The following is a 21,563-nucleotide window of genomic DNA, read 5'->3' on the forward strand; positions in this document are numbered from 1 at the left end:
AACACGATGATCACAAATAGAATTTCTAAAGAAAATCTGGTGTTCCTTATCAATCAATATTAGATAAGGCTCACTAACATTTTCTCTATTACCCAAGTAGTTTTCACTAGAAGTAATACAAAAAACAACTTTTCAAATACTTTACAGTGACTTCTGATTAACGAAGTCCTTTCATGAAAATAATGATCTGGGAATGGGAGGACTTGTCTCTTTGAGACAAGCAAAGCTGCTACTGTTACATGACACCAGCCCAGCAGGGTGTCCAGCTTACTTTCGCTGTTTTATGTAGTCAACCAAGCCGTGGTGCTATTTAACCATTTCCCTGACTTGTCCTCTCCTTTGGTTTCACCGGTGCTTTGGGAGAATAGGGAAGAAAAACGTGGGGAGATTCTGTCATACTTACCCCAAAGTCTCATTAATACTAAACGACAATCTTAGTATTTCTGTCCTACCCAATTTCTCCCCCTTGGATGGCTTATTCAGTACTATGACTTTCTTCATCAAAACATAAAAATAATAATAAGATAATAACACCAGCTTTTGTAAGGGAAGAGACTGATCTGATGAATACCAACTCTCAAATTCTTACACTTAGAAAGATAATAAGGTACACATCTCATGTATTCTATAAACCCCCAGCAGCACCTGATAATCAAACAGAGTGATACTTCTGCAAAGAAACATATACAGTTAATCTATCTGGGATAAATAAAGACTATAAGCAGCCTCTCTTCAATACAGAGGAGTTTTGCCATAAAATGGATTTTTGACTCCAAAAGTCTGTGATAAATCAGAGTTTTCAGCATATTAGAAATGAGAATATTGTTAACCTGCTTTATTGATAATTACTTCATAACAGTTTTCCTAAAGGGATTAATTCTGACCTATTCTACAACTGGATATAGCTAAAGGAGCTACTGTGAAAACTGAAATAAGAAAGGAGGAGAGATGATTTTAGAGGCACCTACTATGAATGATAACTATAATTTGGTGATTCAGTATAATTAAGTTATTTCACTGTAAAAGCACATCAACTTTAGGAAAAGACCAAAGGATAATGAAAGAGGGAAAACCAGCACAATAAGTTAATTCAAAAGAAACTTATTTACTTAATCCACTATCATGGTGTGTGGACAAGTAAACATTTGATATTTTTGAGTCACCATTCTTACCTCCTCCTTCCAAGTTTAACAACTCAACTTTAAAGGATTTCTCCAATTCAGGGATAGAATTATCAGTGATATTTACAGAAATGTACTTAAATCTTTCTCCTGGTTGAAATTCTAAGGTACCAGCAACACTCTGAAATATAAATAAAAGGTTTGTTCATTAGATTATAATTATTTTGTGTATGAATGTATAAGATGAGAATGTTTACTATGCCCCAGATTGTTATAAATACTGAAACAGATGAAGATAAATATAAAATTGAAAACATTTAAGTGGCTATGAACAGTGATTAATATAAATTCTAATAAATACTCTCAAACTAAATAAAGTAGTTGGGTTTTTATTTCTCTTACTTGCCTATTCATCAAAAAACTATTAAGGCAAATAAATCTGTACAGGTAAAATCCACAAATTCCTAAACAATTAATTCAATGAGATGTATGAAATTCCTTTGATTAAGTATACTGAGACCTATTCAGTTTACATCACTGAGTAATTTAAATACTAGGGTATAATAATAATGGCATTTTCATTCCAAAAATTTCCCCTAGCAATAATAAATATTGATCCACTGGGCATTAATCATTCTTTGATTATACTCTCAAATGAAATTTATAATATAGATTTCCCATCAGAAAAATTCATAAGAGAATAATAAAGAATTACTTGAAGTCTTAAGGTCCTTTTTTCTCCCATTACCTAATATAAACATTTTTCCCTCAAGTCATGAGAATAAATTTTAAAGATGTTTAAATTTTTCTGTGGTTAGGCTTAGTGGACAACTATATTTCATCCTGTGGAACAATTAATGATCCTAAAACTAAACTGAGGAACCCAAGTACCAATCCACTTAATCACTCATTTATTAATTTTTTTACAATATCTTCAAACACATAGCATGCCCATGACGTCATTTAGGATGCTTAGGACTCAAAAATAGTTAAGACATATCTCTATCTCCATGAATATATTCCAGAAAGAGTGTTAAGCACAGGACAGAAAACAGTGGCTATAAAAGACATATTGTAGGCTCAAGAGAAAAAAAGTACCTTTGCCTAGTGTCCAGTTATCAGAGGAGTAATTCTACAAGTCTTAACAACAGAAATAGCATTTGACTGTCTTAGGAAACCATATTATTTAACCCTAGCAATATCTTACACAATTGGCCACTCCCTCAACTCTCTGGTATTCCATGATATCACACTTTCTGTTTTTCCTACTTTTTTGGCTCATCCTTGTGTTCTTTGCAATTTTAACATTCTCCTAGGACCTGAAAAAGCTATTCTTCATCAGATTCTCTCTAGACTCTATCTCTAGACAAGGCTATACCATAGTCTAAGCTTTTAATGTCATGTATACGTTTCCAACTCCCAAAGTTCTACTGGCAGACCTTATTTTATTCCACTTCACTTTACTAAACATTGCAGACACTGTTTTTTTGGTTTTGGGTTTTGTTTTGTTTTGTTTTTTTTTTTTTTACAAATTAACAGTATGTGGCAACCCTGCACAGAACAAGTTTATTTGGTACCATTTTTTCCAATAGTGTTTGCTCACTTCATGTCTCTGTGTCACATTCTGGTAATTTCTGCCATAGTTCAAATTTTGTCGTAATAGTTATATTTTCTATTGTGATCTGTGATCTTTGATGTCACTATTATAATTGTTTGGAGGCATAGGGAAAGACACCCATAGAAAATAGCTAATTTAATATATGTCACGTGTGTTCTGACTGCTCCACTGACTATCCATTCCCCCATCTTGCTCCCTCTCCTGGGGCCTCCTATTTCCTTAGATACAACAATATTGAAACTAGGCTTATAAGTAACCCTACAATGACTCCTAAGTGTTCAAGTGACAGGAAGAGTCACATGTCTCTCACTTGAAATCAAAAGTTAGAAATGATTATTAAGCTTAATGAGAAAGGCATGTCAAAAGCTGAGATAGGCCAAAACCCATACCCCTTCAGCCAGATAGTTAGCTAAGTTTTAAATGCAAAGGAAAAGTTCTTGAAGGAAATTAAAAGTGCTACTCCAGTGAACACATAAATGATAAGAAAACAAAACAGCCTATTGATGATATGGAGAAAGTTTTAGTGGTCTAGACAGAAGATCAACCAAGTCACAACATTCTCTTAAACCAAACCCTAATCCACAAAAGGCCCTAACTCTCTTCAATTACATAAAGGCTGAGGGAGGTGAGAAAGCTGCAGAAAAAAGGTCTGAAGCTATCAGAGGTTAGTTCATAAGGTTGACAGAAAGATGCCAACTCCACAACAACACAGAAGTACAAGGTGAAACTGCAAGTGCTGATGCAGAAGCTGCAGCAAGTTATCCAGGAGATCTAGCTAAGATAATTAATGAAGGTGGCTAAACTAAAGAGTCTTTCAATGTAAATAAAACAACCTAATATTGGAAGAAAACACCATTGAAGACCTTCAAAACTCGAAAGAAGTCAATGGCAAGATTCAAAGCTTCCAAAGACAGACTAACTTTCTTATTAAGGGCCAATGCAGCTGGTAACTTTAAGTTGAAGTAAATGCCCATTTACCATTCCAAAAATCCGAGGGCTTTTCAGAATGATGCTAAACCTACTATACCTGTGCTCTATAAATGGAACACCAAAGCCGGGATGACAGAACATCTGTTAACAACATAGTTTACTAAATATTTAAGCCTACTGTGGAGAGCTACTTCTCAGGAAAAAAAAAAAAAAATCCCTTTCAAAATATCACTGCTAACTGACAACGGACCTGATCATCCAGGAGTTCTAATGGAGATGTACAAGATTCATACTGTTTTCGTGCCTGCTAACACAACATTCATTCAGCAGCTCATAGCTTGAAAATTCTCAGAAAGGTCTCCAAAGGTATTAACTTTCTGACAGTCATGGAGGATACAAACATATTTTTTCATTTTGTTTTAGTTATTAAAGAAAATGATAATCCAACTGGAGATTGAAGATGGCCATATATGTCAAATCCACAACTAACAGAATACTCAGTGGAGGAAAGCAGAAACCATTTCCTCTAAGATAAGAAACAAGACAAGGATGCCTACTCTCACCCCTTTTATTCAACAAATAATTTTAGAATTTGTCTGAAACAGAAAAGACCTCAAATAGCCAAAACAATCTTGAGAAGGACAGAGCCGAAGAAATCACACACCCTGACTTCAGACTATACTAGAAAGCTACAGTAATCAAAACAGTATGGTACTGGCACAAAAACCAATGAAAGCAAAAGTAAACAAGTCAAAACTAATAAAACTTCCAAGCTTTTGCACAGCAAAGGAAACCATCCACAGAATGAAAATACAACCTATCAAAAAAAAAAGAAAATACAACCTATCAAATAAGAGAAACTTTTTCCAAATAATATGACAAATAACAGATTAATATCCAACATATATATATAATTCAGACAACTCAACATTAAAAAAACAACTCAATTTAAAAATGGGCTAAAGAACTGAACAGATGTTTTTCTAAAGAGGAATGTAGATGGACAAACACATGAAAAGATGCTCAACATCGCCGATCATCAGGAAAATGCAAATCAAAACCACAATGAGATATCACCTCACACCCATCAGGATGGCTGACATCAAAAACAGCACAAGTAACAAATGCTGTCAAGGATGTGGAGAAAAGAGAACCCTCATACGCTACTGGTGGGAATGCAAATTGCTACAACCACAGTGGAAAACAGTATGGAGGTTTCTCAAAAAACTAAAGATAGAACTGTCATATGATCCAGCAATTACACTCCGGGATATATGTCCAGGATATATATTTGCTGGATATAAATTCACTAAAGGATATAAATTTACTATTTTGAGGAGACAGCTATATTTCCATGTTCACTGAAGCATTATTCACAGCAGCCAAGATAGATAACCTAAATGTCTGTCAGCAGAGGAAAAAAGAAAATTATATAGATTCATAAATACACTGACAGACAGACAGAAAGAACAGAATATTATTCAGCCTTAAGAAAAGAATGGGTCTTCCCTGGTGGTCCAGTGATTAAGAATCCACCTTCCAGGGAGGGGGTGTGGGTTCCGTCTCTGGTTGGTGAACTCAGATCCCACATGGCAAGTGGCACAGACAAGAAAAAGAAGTAAATTCTGTCCTATACAACAATAGGGATGAATCTAGAGGATGCTAGGTAAAATAAGCCAGACACAGAGAGACAAATACTTCATGATCTCACTAATACATGGAATCTAAAATAGTCAAACTCACAGAAGCAGAGACCAGCCTAGAATAGTGCTTGCCAGGAACTGCGGGAAGGGAAAAATAAGGAGATGTTTACCAAAGGATACTTCCAAAGTTTCAGAAATGCAAGGTGAATAAGTTCTGGAGCAGTACTATACTGTACACCTGAAATCTGCTAAGACGGTAGATCTTAAACTTTCTGAAAGAAAGTAAGAAAGGAGGGAAGGAAGGAAGGGAAAGAAAACATTATGTGAAGTGATGGATATGTTAATTAGCTTGACAGTGGTAATTATTTCACACAGTATAGGTATATGTATATCAAAATATCAAGTTGTAAATCTTAAATATATATAATTTTGTCAACTATACCTCAATAAAGCTAAAAAAATTTTTTTTTTAAGAACATCAGTATAAAACTAAAGTATTTCTTTAAGAGAATGCAGAGAAGACGGTACTAAGCTAAGGTGAGATGCCCCATGGAAGGTATTTCATACCAAACTAGCTAAAGATGAAATAAATGTCAGGGCAAGAGAAATATAACTTGCCAAAGAAAAACAAATCAGAAAACTTTGCCAACTGCAATACGGCCGAAATTAATTGAATTCACTTAGCCAAGTTTTCTGGAATTTGGGAGAAAAAGTATGCACAAATTACTGAAGACTACACCCTTGTACAGGTCTTATAAGGAATGAAAGGAAAACCAAGATAATTAATATTAAATTTAAAGAAAAAGATTCTTTGGTAAAACAAATGTTGAAGGATATAAAATACTTCCTGAGAAGTATAGCCAAGAAGAAATTATGAGCATTCACTTAATATGAGAGGTGGTGATAATAAGACTACATAACGGTCATTCAGGGTTACTATATAGGGGCCACATACAGTAGCTGACACTTAAAACTGCCATCAGTCCTCAGGGTGACCTGCCCAACAGGTAATTTCTCTCTCTTACCAATAAGGAAACTGAGGGCAGGAAAGACTGAGTCTCCGTTAAGGCCACACATTTAGAAGCTCAGTTTAAACCCAGTTTCCAAACTGGTTTTCTCTTTTTTTTTTTTTGCCAGTACCACACAGGTTCTCACTTGGAGAAAAAAATTAAAATTGAAATGACATAGACATAATTTTTTTACAATTGTGGTTGTGTTCGACAGACACAGACAAGGGGATTTAAAATGTGTACAAAACATAATTTTTAAATACATATGATTAAAATCTAGAAGATTAAAATAATATGATGAAGACTATGACAGATAAACTGGACAAGAGAAATCAATGCTAAGTCACTTCAGTCGTGTCCAACTCCGTGCGACCCCACAGACGGCAGCCCACCAGGCTCCCCCATCCCTGGGATTCTCCAGGCAAGAACACTGGAGTGGGTTGCCATTTCCTTCTCCAAAGTGAAAACTGAAAGTGAAGTCGCTCAGTCGTGTCTGACTCTTAGTGACCCCATGGACTGCAGCCTACCAGGCTCCTCCATCAATAGGATTTTCCAGGCAAGAGTACTGGAGTGGGGTGCCATTGAAATCAATAGGATAGCTATTTAAGTGTCAGACTTTGGGGGATGGAAATACTTTAAATTCACATAAATTTAAAGGCTTCACATAAATCTCAAACCATCAATGCTTCTTTTCCTTGTTTAATAAGTTGCACGTACAGTGCCAAGCCCCTTGCAATCCTCGAAGGGGACTGTGTCTGTTCTACAAGTGTATGTACTGCTTCAAAAGGATGAAGGGATTTACCTGGTAGTCTTCAGGACTGAATGCTGTCAGTGACACTGTTCTATATTCTGCCATAACCCTGCCCAGGAGCCCTTGTGCACGGACGACCAACAGCCTAACTTCTCCATCTTCCTCCCGCACGGTGACATGGGGAACACTGCTTGCAGGCAGGGTCATTGTGTCCTCAAGCTGCGGAGGCGGCCCAGTGGAGAACTGTAGCAAGCCTGGCAGATACAAAGAGAAGCAGGGCATATCTGCTCCAGTTATCTGTGGAAGAATTTCATACACACTTGAAACAATTTTACACAATTATTTTGATCACCAGGATAAAATTCAGAGGGCTCTCCTTTAGAAAAGACCTCAGTGACGATTGGATTAATGTGCTTTTGACACAGAATATGGTAGGAAGCTTTCAGGATATTAAAAACTAAAATGACAATTTTCCTTGTCTCTATCCAAAGAAAACTTTTTTTAAAGGAAACGTCAATAAAAAGAACAGTGATGGAGTTTTACAATATATATTATCACACATTTACTCATATATTTGTCTCTAGAATTCATCCTTAAACATATAGCAAAACAAAATTAATGGCACCCCAAAGGACTTGCAATTCTTTTTTTTTTAATTTAAGTATGAAAATGAGTTGAAGAACTTCCCAGGTTTCCTACACAGATTTTTTATTGGATGGTTTCCTACAAAAGAAATACTACTTTTCAGTGCAGAAAACAGTCTCAACTTATAACAGACATCTGTTACAGTCATCCAACTAAGAAAATTATCACTTTTCAGCATAAGGCCAAAAGAAATTAGTACAAATAGACAGTGATAACTCTACTTCTAGAAGTCTAACAAAACATAAATTACAAAGTACTTCAATCAGGTGTTAACATATCACAGTAGGATAGTTTTTAAAACTAAAACTTTTGATAGCCATGAATAAAAATATTTTGATTTTCACTTAAAATAATCCTGCATATACTTTATAAAATATATTTTTAAACTTTAGAAATTGGTTCTTGTATTTCATACACATCGTCCCTCAAAATGGCAGCTTAGAAGTTCAAGAGCTTAGAATGTTAGAGACCCAAAGAAGGTCTACTTCAATCATTTGCAAAAGTCCCTTAAACTCTTAACAAGAGCAAGTATACCCAGAGAAGGGAAGACTATTCCTGCACAAGGCCTTGGTTACCATATGGATGATCACTCGCTTTGATGGTGATATCTGTTGTTTCCTTTTCAGGGTCTATGCTTGCACCACTGGTGGGAGTCGAACCTATTTTCCCATCTCCAGGAATCGCAGAAACCAAGGTCACACGGAAATACTCATTAAGCTCGGGAATATCATCATCAAGGACATAAATATTCAGGACCTTTAAATACAAAAATCCAGAGGCACTAAGAAATGATGCAAACAGAAATTATTTACCATTCAAGCAGAAGAAAATAAAGCAGCCAACTGAAGTTACTTTCTCACATGAGAGATTTCTACAAAAACCTATACATCAAAACACAGAGTGAGAGAGAGAGAAAGATCTGAGAAATTAATTCTTTAATCAATAATGGGTACTGAACAGTAATATTTTCTGTATAAAAATATCCTAGTTACATATTAATATCATAGCATATGTGATATAGTGATATACCCGTATCATATATTCTTTGTACCAAAGACAGCAGTATTACTAACCACAGGGTATAGAACTCCTACTTAAGGAACTGCACATTATCTGTTAGGATGTGGAAGGATTGTAGAAAAGGGCAACATGAAAGTCTGACATACCTAGAGGTAGCATGCTAGAAAACAGATTTACAATAGACCCTAGAAGTCTGGCATACACAAATTACCCAAAAAACATTTGGAAAAGAAATAGCAATAATTCAGCCATGCTCTGCAAAATGTAAGTCAAAATTAAAAGTGATTCCTCTCTCAAAAAAAATGATTTCTCTCTCTTCTATTGACTGAACAAGCATGCTGACATCTACAATGGGCAATTTCTAGTCCAGAGACTTAGAGTCTTCTGTAGGAGAGAGACCTGTGGAAAAACATTTAAAATGCAATGTAAAAATGTCATAGAGTTTTGTACAAAATAAACTGAGAACAAAACAATCCGCTCCACCCGTGTCTCCTGTATTGCATTTCCTGTATTGTAGGTGGATTCTTTTCCCCGAGCCACCAGGGAAGCCTCTATCTAGTAAAGGTTTTACAATAGACAGATTTGAAGCAAGTCTTAATGAATTAGTTTAGTTGTAAGTAATTATGGGGAAGGGCAAGTAAAAGAAACAAGAGCATGAAAGAATAAGATATCTGAGCAACTACAATTAGACACTAAGGCTGGAGTGGGAGGGAAGGCTGGATGGATAAACAGAGGCCAAGATTATAGGGACCTGTCAGGGTATCATTAGAAAAATGAACTTCATTCCATAGAAAGTAAAGCAAAACTGAAAAATCATAAGCAGGAGACAGACAAAATGAGAACTGCGTTTTAGAATCAGTACCAAGGCAGAACGTAAACAGAGCGGACGGAGCCAGAAAGGGTGCCAAGGGCTGAGCTAGAAGGTGAAAGACCAGAAATACTGAGGTTCTGAACTAGTGCAAGGACAAAGGAGATGAGAAAAATAGATGGATTTAAGATTTGTTCTGGGGACAAAAGACCCAGATCTTAAAGACTCAGCAAAGGGAGTGAGGGACAGGAAGGAACGACATATGATTTCCTGGTTTCCTCGAGAAAGGAAGATGACAACCGTCTGAAAACAGACTGTAACTCCAAATGCAAGTTTCAAACACTAGTCATTGGGCCTAAAATCATTTGAGCCTTTTTTCTAAGGTAGTTTTTCTACCACTAGGTCCAAGGCAGAATCTGAATTCGGTTTCGATGTTCATTTTGATCAGAATTTTAATAAACTAATATATGGAATGGCCAATGTGCTCAGAGGAGAAGCATAAAACTGACACTTATACTCAAATATTGTCATTGTTCCTGAGCTAGAGAAAACAAAAAGTAGACTTAAGATTTAACACATCTCGCCCCATAAAGCAAGCTGACAAATGTTACTATGAAAAGCAACACCAAAACATCAAGCTGTCCATTAAAAATGAAGCAATCAATAGTTTTTCAAGTGTTGAATGATACCAAAGTAACTGCTCATTTTAGTGAAATGAAGAGTTTCAAACTGAAGACCATACCAAGCTATAAATGTATTTCATACAGTGACTCAGTATATAAATCAGTGTTTCCCTTTATTTTGCTATATCCTCTACTTTCTACTCTATTTTTTAAATCTTGATCATAACTCACTAAATTGATTTCATAACTAATAGACCATTTAAAAACACATTTCAAGTTCCTGCATTGCGCAAACACAAACACACACTTTTAGACTCTCTGGCAGCTAGGTTTCTGGAAGCAATTTAAGTATACTTTTAAATACACTCCCTCAGATATCTAGAAAGCAACAGCAAAACTACTGCTGTCTGTGCTGGAAAGCACAGTCACAGAGCATCAGCAGGATCCAGTCTCTGGCTTGGTAAGACTGAGACGCTGCTGCAGATTCAGCAGGCATGGTGCTATAAACCAACACCTTTATTCAGTGCTATTACTGTTGCTTTAAAGGTCAATTTATTTTTCAAAGAACTTGTAAAATGACTGAAGAAATTACTTTAAATAAATCTTGACAGCAGCATATATGACTATTTGCCTAACCAAAATCTTATTTATTAACTCTTATCTTTTCCAAAATATATGTGAACCCACTTTATAAAACAGTGGTTCCCAGTTACACCTTTATTTCATAGTTGGTAAATTTTCCAGTAGAAAAATTTGAGGATCAACTCTGTTTTCCAAGGAGGAACATTAAAAAATCACCACATATTGCTATTATTATTTGATTTGAGTATTTCAAATCCAAAAGAGCAATGAAAAAAACATCCAAAAATAGTCCTTTAAATTGAATGATTTCAGCCTCATGAAAACTTACTCATAGTCCTCATTTTATCGAATATCAGTAAAAATATTTATCATTGCTCTCTCCTCAGACTGCTTTTAGGGAACTTTTGTTTTAACATTTTTCCTTCTTTCCCCAAAGTATAGATATTTGGCCACTCTTCTCGAGCTTTAACTCTTTAAATCTTAAGAATATTTCAAGTTTGCCCTAATTTTATCTTTTTCATCCAGTCAACACCTAAGTAAGTCCCTTAAAAATTTCTTCAAAGATTACATTTCCAAGTCTTAAATATTTATACTATTTATCACTGATGACCTATAAGCTAGCTATAGTTCTAATGAAAAATTATGCTGATACAAATATTCCAACATATAAAACTAAATGAATGTAAGAAAATTTTTGATACAGGAGGTCTCATTTTGATTTCACTTATAAGAATTGTCACTTATTTCTGAAGTATATATTCAGAAATCAGACTCTGGTTCACAGCAAGCTTTTGGTAAAACTGGTGATCTTTTACTTTCAAAACAAAGAAAAATTACCTATTTTTCCAAATTTAAAAATAAAATGAGACTACAGTTAAAAGACTTCCTCTTGGCTGACTGACAGAATTCTTAATAGTATAGAATTTTTAAGTATTAAGAATTTTGCAGTTTCTCACTGTATTGGTAATAACAAAAAACAAGTAATGATAAACCTTCATGCTATACCATTTTTATTACATATGTAGATTAAACAATAGGTGAAACTATAACTGGTGGCTCAGTGGTAAAGAATGCTAGTGCAGGAGAGACAGGTTTGATCCTGGGTCAAGAAGATGCCCTGGAGAAGGAAATAGAGGAAACCTACTCCAGCATTCTTGCCTGCAAAATCCCTTGGACAGAGCAGTGTGTGGGCTACAGTCCATGGAATCACAACAGTCAGACTCAACTTGGCGACTAAAACAGGGACAAAATTATAACACACATTATTCAACATTCTTAATGTTTCTTTTGCAAAGATAAATACAAAATATTTTAGACCATGAGATATACCTAATCACCTAAATATTCTAAATTGCTTAAAAAGCAGGACGCTAAAAATAAATTACACAACAAATGGATAAGGAGAAGCTTCCCAAGAGGTTTTCAAAGAAAGAAAGAAGGTAGGGTTTACCTCTGATCTCTGCCAAGGAAGGAATGTGATACTTCCACTGGCATTAGCAAAATCATCAACAAGGTAATTAACACCATCAGATTCGATCTGTGAGATAGTGTAAAAAACATGCACATAATCCAGAGCTCCTCTGGTTCGCTCCACTACACATGAAACGGTGGATCCCTCCTCTGCAATCTGAAATTGAACATAAACTCTCTGTAAGTATATACCGATTCAAACCAGTGATGAAATTACAAATGCGTTCATGAAATTCTTTCACCATAAACTTTGTTCTCTAACTTTCTACATCTGTAAGAAGGCCTCTACATTCTTCCAGACATATCTCTGATTGCTAAAAAGTATTTACAATCATTGGTTTTTCGGTTCATTCCTTTAAAAGGATAAATAAATGCAAAACAGCAATAATTAACTAGACCACATAATTCATTCATTGAAACCTCTCAGGTCTGGCACTGTGCTAGTTTTTTTTTTTTAAGCACAATCCGTTTTGTAGGTAAGTCTAAAGAGGAAAACAAACTTATGATTTTATGATGAGTTCAGCACTGAAGTTAAGGGTAGAGAGTGGAACATGACGTCAGGGAGAACTTTTTAGGCATAAACATAAGAAGTAATAAAGAGTATTTGGTGAAATCATTTGGAGGTGATACAAAGTATCCAGTGGGGAGAACCTTGACAAATTCCTGGTGGGGAGGCAACAGGTACAGGAAGGCACTGATACCATGATTAATATATTTTTGCTATTTCTGACATAAATACATATATGTGTATTTACATACACATGTGTGCATTTTTTCACGTGGAAAGCATTTTTATCTATACCTTAAGATAATGTTTAGCAATTACATGGAGTAGAAAATTGGAATATCTTAGGTCTTCATATTCTTGTTCTCCCAATTCTATTTTTATAGTATCAAATACGTAACTCATTTAAAAAAAGAACTAAAACTGAATAAACAGAGCTCAAACTATAAATCCTAATATTTCATGTCATGTTTAATTTTTTCATATCAATCTTAAGCACCTCTGATCAACAATAAATACAGCTATTTTGGTGCTAACATCAGAGCTGAAGAAAACAGACTTGAAATTTGTCTGCTAACAGGGAACAGTCAGTTATCAAGGAGCACGGAAACACCAGTTGTTGTTCCAGTAAACCCTTTGCGTTTCACTGGGCATCAACACCCCTACTGCCTCATGGCAAACAGTATCAAGCATCCCAGGGGGCAGTATTGCTTAACTCCTTTATTTGCATGTTCATCCACTAGCAGAAGTCCAAAACAGCCTTTAGTCTGTTTCCTGATGGACATATTCTGTCTCCAGGTCCAACCAGAACTTCTAATCCACTGGAGCCTTAAACATGGGAGCAGGAGGTGATGAGATTCAGTCCTACTACTACCTCTGGCTTCCTATGCTCATGTGGTCTAATCTCTGGAGACACAGAAACGGTTATCAGCCACTGGGTACACATACTATATCCTGGAGGACATCACCCAACCCTTCAAGATGTTGTCCCTGAGCTGGTACTTTGGCTGAGTTTTCAACAGGACATTCCATTGTTACACTAGGCCCACTGCTTCAGGTGATGTTGTAAATACACAGACAATAGAATATTAGCCATAAAAAAGAATGGAATACTGCCATTTGCAGCAACATGGATAGACCTAGAGATTATCATACTAAATGAAGCAAGTTAGAGAAAGATAAATATTATCTGTTATCACTTATATGTGGAATCTAAAAAATAAAACAAATAAACTATTTACAAAACAGAAACAGGGAACTCCCTGGTGGTCCAGTGGTTAAGAATCAGGCTTGTACTGCCATGGACCCAAATTCAATTCCTGGTCAAGGAACTAAGATTCCACAAGCTGTGTGGAGCTGGGAAGAAAAACAAGCCAGAAACAGACTCACAGACACAGAACGCTTATGGTGACCCAAGGGGAAAGGGTGGAAGAATAAATTAGGAGTATGGGAAAACAGATAATAGCACCATATATAAAATAAACAATAAGGATTTACTGTATAGCGCAGGGAACTACATGCAAAGATGGGCTAAATAAAGGACAGAAAAGGTATGGACCTAACAGAAGCAGAAGATATTAAGAAGAGGTGGCAAGAATACACAGAAGAACTGTACAAAAAAGATCTTCATGACCCAGATGATCATGATGGTGTGATCATTCACCTAGAGCCAGACATCCTGGAATGTGAAGTCAAGTGGGCCTTAGGGAAGCATCACTATGAACAAAGCTAGTAGAGGTGATGGAATTCCAGCTGAGCTATTTCAAACCCTAAAAGGTGATGCTGTGAAAGTGCTGGAACTCAATATGCCAGCAAATTTGGAAAACTCAGCGGTGGCCACAGGACTGGAAAAGGTCAGTTTTCATTTCAATCCCAAAGAAAGGCAATGCAAAAGAATGCTCAAACTACCACACAATTGCACTCATCTCACACGCTAGGAAAGTAATGCTCAAAAGTCTCCAAGCCAGGCTTCAACTGTACGTGAACCGTGAACTTCCAGATGCTCAAGCTGGTTTTAGAAAAGGCAGAGGAACCAGAGATCAAATTGCCAACATCCAATGGATCATCAAAAAAGCAAGAGAGTTCCAGAAAAACATCTATTTCTGCTTTATTGACTACGCCAAAACCTTTGACTGTGTGGATCACAAGAAACTGTGGAAAATTCTGAAAGAGATGGGAATCCCAGACCACCTGACCTGCCTCTTGAGAAACCTATATGCAAGTCAGGAAGCAACGGTTAGAACTGGACATGGAACAACAGACTGGCTCCAAATAGGAAAAGGAGTAAGTCAAGGCTGTATATTGTCACCCTGCTTATTTAACTTCTATGCAGAGTACATCATGAGAAACGCTGGGCTGGAAGGAGCACAAGTTGGAATAAAATTGCTGGGAGAAATATCAATAACCTCAGATATGCAGATGACACCACCCTTATGGCAGAAAGTGAAGAGGAGCTAAAAGCCTCTTGATGAAAGTGAAAGTGGAGAGTGAAAAAGTTGACTTAAAGCTCAACATTCAGAAAATGAGATCATGGCATCCGGTCCCATCACTTCGTGGGAAATAGATGGGGAAACAGTGGAAACAGTGTCAGACTTTATTTTTGGGGGCTCCAAAATCACTGCAGATGGTGACTGCAGCCATGAAATTAAAAGACGCTTACTCCTTGGAAGAAAAGTTATGACCAACCTAGATAGCATATTCAAAAGCAGAGACATTACTTTGCTGACTAAGGTCCGTCTAGTCAAGGCTATGGTTTTTCCTGTGGTCGTGTATGGATGTGAGAGTTGGACTGTGAAGGCAGCTGAGCGCCAAAGAATTGATGCTTTTGAACTGTGGTGCTGGAGAAGACTCTTGAGAGTCCCTTGGACTGCAAGGAGATCCAACCAGTCCATCCTAAGGGAGATCCGTCCTGGGTGTTCATTGAAAGGACTGATGTTGAAGCTGAAACGCCAATACTTTGGCCACCTGATGTGAAGAGCTGACTCACTGGAAAAGACCCTGATGCTGGGAAAGATTGAAGGCAGGAGAAGGGGACGACAGAGGAGATAGTTGGATCCTATCACCGACCCAATGGACATGAGTTTGGGTAAACCCTGGGAGTTCATGATGGACAGGGAGGCCTGGTGTGCTGTAGTTCTTGAGGTCACAAACAGTTGGACACGACTGAGCAACTGAACTGAACAGGAAACTATATTCAGTATCTTGTAATAACCGATAGTGGAAAAGAATCTGATTCACTGTAGCTGAATCTCTTTGCCGTACGTCTGAAACTAACACAGTATTATAAATCAACTACAGTTCAGTTTAAAAACTGGTATTTCAAGGCCATATGCAAATTGTATATTTTAATGGCATGGCATAAATGGTATGCAAAGACTGGATGAGACAATATAGAAGTAAACCTAGATAGAAAAGGACGAAGTACAACCAGCTCTGAAGTAACCCTGGTTTTGAAACGAGTATCCCAATACAACTGACCTATCAGGAAGCATTCTAAACATAACATGGATTTCACATTTATTTATGTAAAACTTCATCCATTAGAAAGATGGCGAACACAGAAAACTGCACCAGCTGAAACAAGCTACAGGGGCGTGCACACCTACCTGCTACCTCGGTTCAGCATGTGTGTTATCAGCCACTTATCTGCATCTAACGTGACAACTTTCCCTCTGATTTCAAATAACCCTCCTTCTATCACTTAACTGCACCTTCCCCACTTTTACAAACAAACTTAACATTTTTTAAGGTATACATGCCATACTTGATAAGCATATTTAAGACTTAAAAACATTATGTAAACCTATTATTTACTAGGTCCCTACATTTCAATTTCTCTACTACTGACCAATCTGGGGGGTCGTGTTCTCCTAACCCATCTTTCCCCTAAGTTCTGTGTTTTTCATTATGTGATTTGCCATAGTGTGGTGATTTTTAGGAACCCATCCGTCATGTTATGTGAGGACTAACAATTCTGAACGTGGGGCTCTCCAAGCCTCAGAGGCTGGAGGGAAGAAACAACAGACAGACACAGGTGTTTAACACAGTACCTAATTTAGACATTAACATCAGCATGTTCATCACAGCCAAATGGTACACAAACACGTGTGTGCTGGAAAGAGCATGACTTTGCAGTCACTCAGTCCTGGTGGACTGTTTCACTCTGTCATTTACCAAGAGTCCTCAGTCTCAGTGATCTCGTCTTAGAATGAAGATCACAAAGTCTCATGGGTTTTGATGGAAGTTAAACAAGTGCTTTACATGGTCCTCAATAATATAGTTAAATGCTAAGGAAAAAAAACCTTACATTTCTTCCCCTTACATTGCAACCCCATGGATTGTAGCTCAGCAGGTTCCTCTGTCCATGGGGATTCTCCAGACAAGAATACTGGAGAGGGTTGCCATGCCCTCCTCCAGGGGATCTTCCCAACCCAGGTCTCTCACATTGCAGCCAGATTCTTTACCATTTGAGCCATGAGCGAGGTCCAAGATATAGATTAAATAGATCCAAAGATACACTGGGGAGTATGATGTTTCCTTATAGCTTTTTACCAAATCAATGACAAATAGTCAGGCAGATTATAGGACTAAGCTTTTTGTCTGCAAGAATCACATGAGGCAAAGTTGTCTATTTCATTAAAATCTATCACCTACTATTTTCAGTTTTAAAAAGAAAGGCAAAAAAGACGATCCATATTCAATACAATGTGTAAAGATATATGCTATATATCAAAATTTCATAGAAATTTTAATAACAATAATTTATATAATAAAGCAAAGTTTAAAGTTTTAATTAGGGAAGAAGTTTGAAGTGTCAAGCACCCATAAAAAAAATCACATAGGATGTTTGGTAAAAATCCACCGTACAAACTTATAAATTTACAGAGAAATGACATAATGCCTGACATTTGCTTTTAAAATTAATTCAGCCAGCAAAGAAAAAAACAAGACTGACAAAAGGCTGATAAATGTTAAAACTAGGTGAGAGGTAACTGGGGTGCCATATCCTATTTTTTGTATGTGTATTTCCCACTTTAAAAGATTTTTTTTAATTCAGCTTTTTAACCTCCCCTCCCATCCCATGCCAGAGATTCTGACTCAGAAATGGGGTCTTGATTCAGGAAGGGTGTCAAGAAAAATGCATTAGATGTTTCCATCCAAGACCATCCATGCACAGCACTTTGGGAAGTAGCAGACGAGCTGATGAAATCAGTAATACCAGAAGGGGATTAAGACACAGAGAATAAGTAATCAAAAGATTTTTTCTACTATTAAAATATTCATCTAATTGACTTTAGAATCATAAAACAGCAAATGTTCAGGATAGTATATAAAAGGGCATAAAAGTAAAGTAAAGTAAAGTCGCTCAGTCGTGTCCGACTCTTTGTGACCCCATGGACTGTAGCCTAGCAGGCTCCTCCCTCCAAGGGATACTCCAGGCAAGAGTACTGGAGTGGGTTGCCATTTCCTACTCCAGGGGATCTTCCCAACCCAGGGATCGAACCCGGGTCTCCCGCATTGCAAGCAGACGCTTTAACCCCTGAGCCACCAGGGAAGCCCAATAAAAGGGCCTAACATCCAGTAATAAACATCAGAACCACCATCACTCATTTTTCCACAAGAAGCAACAGCAGCCACTACTGTTTCCTCTACTGAGTCAGGAATTTGTCATATCTTCAGATCATCAGAAAAGTAATTATAAAGGTTAACAGTGAGAAGAGTTTTAGAAATACATTTTCTAGAAAAAATAATACACTATAAGCCATGGCTTGGCTTTCTCTACTGAAACAGAAGATTAAAGCTAAACAATTACACATTCAATTAATTTTTTAGTTTGTTTCATGCTTGGGTGATGATGTGTGATATCAGATTATATCAGCATCACTTTTATCTAAAGCAATCTATTCACATAACAGATGGTAGGCATGCAAAAGCGAACACAGTCCAAGGCAAATAATATTCTCTTTTTACAAAGATCCTCTCAAAATATCTCTAAATTTATTCTTAAGCCACGAGTTTAAATATATAAAACATAATCCAGGGCCCTCCCTGGTGGTCTAGCAGTTAAGAATCTGCCTGTCAATGCAGAGGACACAGGTTTGATCCCTGATCGGGGAGGATCCTACATGCCACGGGGCAGCTAAGCCCATGTGCCACAACTACTAAGCTCTCACATGTGCCTAGATTGTGTGCTCTGCAACAAAGAGTAGCCCCTGCTCTCTACAACTGGAGAAAGCCAGAGCAAAGCCACGACAACCCAGTGCAGCCAAAAATAAACCAATAAATAAGTCTTTAAAAAATATAAATGCTTAAAAACAAACCAAAAATATAAAACGTAATCCAAATATTGGCTGTAAAAGTAAACCAGTAAGACCTGCAATTTCTATGAATCATTAGGAAAGGAAATTTTATCATTATGGGGCATATAAGCTTTCAGGACATTCAAAAATAGTGAGAAAATAAGATGGAGAGAAAATAACATTGAAAGTACAAAGAGTAGCAAAATACAGGAAGGCAACATGAGAACGTGGTTACTAGGCAACAGGTCCAACAAAAATCAGTCACCTATTCAGTAGAGGGCCCTCTTGGAATAAAAAGAACTACTTGGCATACCCCACCAGGGCGCTAAACTACATATAAGTCTGTTCATTCTTTCAATTAAATTTAATACGTATCTGCTATTTGCCAGAACACACTGTACCTGGTTGCTGCTGCTGCTGCTAAGTCGCTTCAGTCGTGTCTGACTCTGTGCGACCCATAGACGGCAGCCCAACAGGCTCCCCGTCCCTGGGATTCTCCAGGCAAGAACACTGGAGTGGTTTGCCATTTCCTTCTCCAATGCATGAAAGTGAAAAGTGAAAGGGAAGTCGCTCAGTCATGTCCGATTCTTCGCGACCCCATGGACTGCAGCCTACCAGGCTCCTCCACCCATGGGATTTTCCAAGCGAGAGTACTGGAGTGGGGTGCCATTGCCTTCTCATGTCATATTCTACATACTTTCATTACCTGTTTCAGATCTGATTATGCTTTCATTTTAACCTTAATATTACTTTATGTCATATGAATCTATGAAAAATTTAAAAGCATAACATAACTCAGAGAGAAGTCTTTAAGGATCTCTACTGACTTCAGCATTTTTGAAGGGATAAGAAAAAGTTAACTTTTCAATGTCACTGCAACAACACAATGGAGAAAAATCTACAGAAATGACAGTGGTTTTTACTTTTGAAAATGAAGCAAGTAACCATAAAATTTAAACTATTATATTTGTAGCAATATGCATTGATTATCTGGAAAATATTGGTTCACCTAGTTACACAGATCTTCCAAATGTTGATGCATTTCACTACACAAAATAAGCAAATCACTATCAATAAAAAGCTAATCACTATCAAAAGAAGCTAATATCACTTTCAATCTTAACCGAAGTCTTTTAAGTATTGGAAAACAGTCAAGCTCACTTTAGTTTGTAAGATGTTTCAACAACTCTTAATTTTTGTTTGAAAGCTCAAGTTTTTACCACTGGTAATAAATACTATCAGTTGTTTTCCTGGTAGTCACTGGCTCACTTCATTTGTCTCCATAAATGTCTGCCAGGTGCCCAAATCTGAATAACCAAACTTTGTTGGTCATTTTTCCAAGTAAAATGGTGTTCCACAAAAAGGGCAGCTAGTTCAGCTCACAACTCTATCTGCACACCTTCCACAAGTACCATGTTTTGTTAATGCAGAAAAGTGCTTTATCTGTGCTTCTCATTTTATGATTTGTGCGTGTGCTAAGTCACTTCAGTCATGCCCAACTCTTTGAGACCCTATGGACAGTAGCCCACGAGGCTCCTCTGTCCAGGCAAGAACATGGAGATGTTAAGGAATTCTCCAGGCAAGAATTATGGAGTGGGTTGCTGTGCCCTCCTCCAGGGGATCTTCCCAACCCAGGGATCAAACCTGCATCTCTTGTCTCCAGCACTGATTGGCGGGTTCTTTACCACTACCACCACCTATGATATGCAGTGTTTAAAATGTGGGTATTTAAGGGTTGAAATTTTATCAAATGAATGTTTTGTACTCCTTCATCAAATATTACTCAAGTGAGATTTTCACCTCTTAAACTACAGGTGTGTGGTAATAAACAGAATAATGACAACTAGTATAGTCAGGTTCTGCTGCCTTGATTCATACAAAGGCACTAGCAACTAGCAGTTTTGGCAACCACTGCCTTTGCAGTGCAAATGTCAATTGTCAATAAAATGAAAAAGACATCATAGTGTTTTATAAAATTAGATTTGATCTTTGTGGAACTCCTAAAAGAAGTCAGGAACCCATAATGGTCCTTGAACTTAGACTACACTCTTAGAACAATTTCAGTAAGCAATCAATAAATACTGATGACAGTCATCACAACAAAAATATTTCACATCACCCTGTCTTCAAATCCCTCCAAGATGAAAGTAAGAGTTTTATACTTCTTAACACTTTCAGGCATGAAAATTCTGTAATCTTCCTGATGATCAAATTGCAGTATCTACTATCTAAGACACAACACTTTTCCTGTATTAACCATCTAAACTTTTTCCCAATATAGATGTATATGCCATTTTTTTCTCATGTGGACTTACATGATAATCAGTCATGTTTTCTTTTTCTTTCCAGAGATTTTACAACTACAGGTGCTGTGGCTCATGTAAGGAAGTTCTATTCTGCAATCAAAGATTGACTGACCCCGTTCAAATTCTGAAATATCTTGGAACAAAGGTACATATCTAGATGGAACTAAACCAACACCAACACAATCAATCAAGGGAAATTGTGGGACAAGCCAACACTGAAAACTTAGTATTG

General features: G+C 37.0%; 1 protein-coding gene across 1 annotated transcript in view; it reads right to left on the bottom strand.

Moving 5' to 3' along the window:
• The window catches only part of ADGRV1 (adhesion G protein-coupled receptor V1), a 546,035-nt gene that overhangs the window by 447,470 nt on the left and 77,002 nt on the right, over nucleotides 1-21,563 (bottom strand). The window contains exons 22-25 of the mRNA XM_040241540.1: nucleotides 12,202-12,378; nucleotides 8,294-8,474; nucleotides 7,125-7,327; nucleotides 1,173-1,302 (exon numbers count right to left, since the gene is read on the bottom strand). Of these exons, the coding sequence (XP_040097474.1) occupies nucleotides 1,173-1,302; nucleotides 7,125-7,327; nucleotides 8,294-8,474; nucleotides 12,202-12,378 (691 nt within the window). The remainder of the gene's footprint in view (nucleotides 1-1,172; nucleotides 1,303-7,124; nucleotides 7,328-8,293; nucleotides 8,475-12,201; nucleotides 12,379-21,563) is intronic.

Source organism: Oryx dammah, unplaced genomic scaffold (assembly GCF_014754425.2).
Source record: "Oryx dammah isolate SB20612 unplaced genomic scaffold, SCBI_Odam_1.1 HiC_scaffold_5, whole genome shotgun sequence".
Lineage (NCBI taxonomy): Eukaryota > Metazoa > Chordata > Mammalia > Artiodactyla > Bovidae > Oryx > Oryx dammah.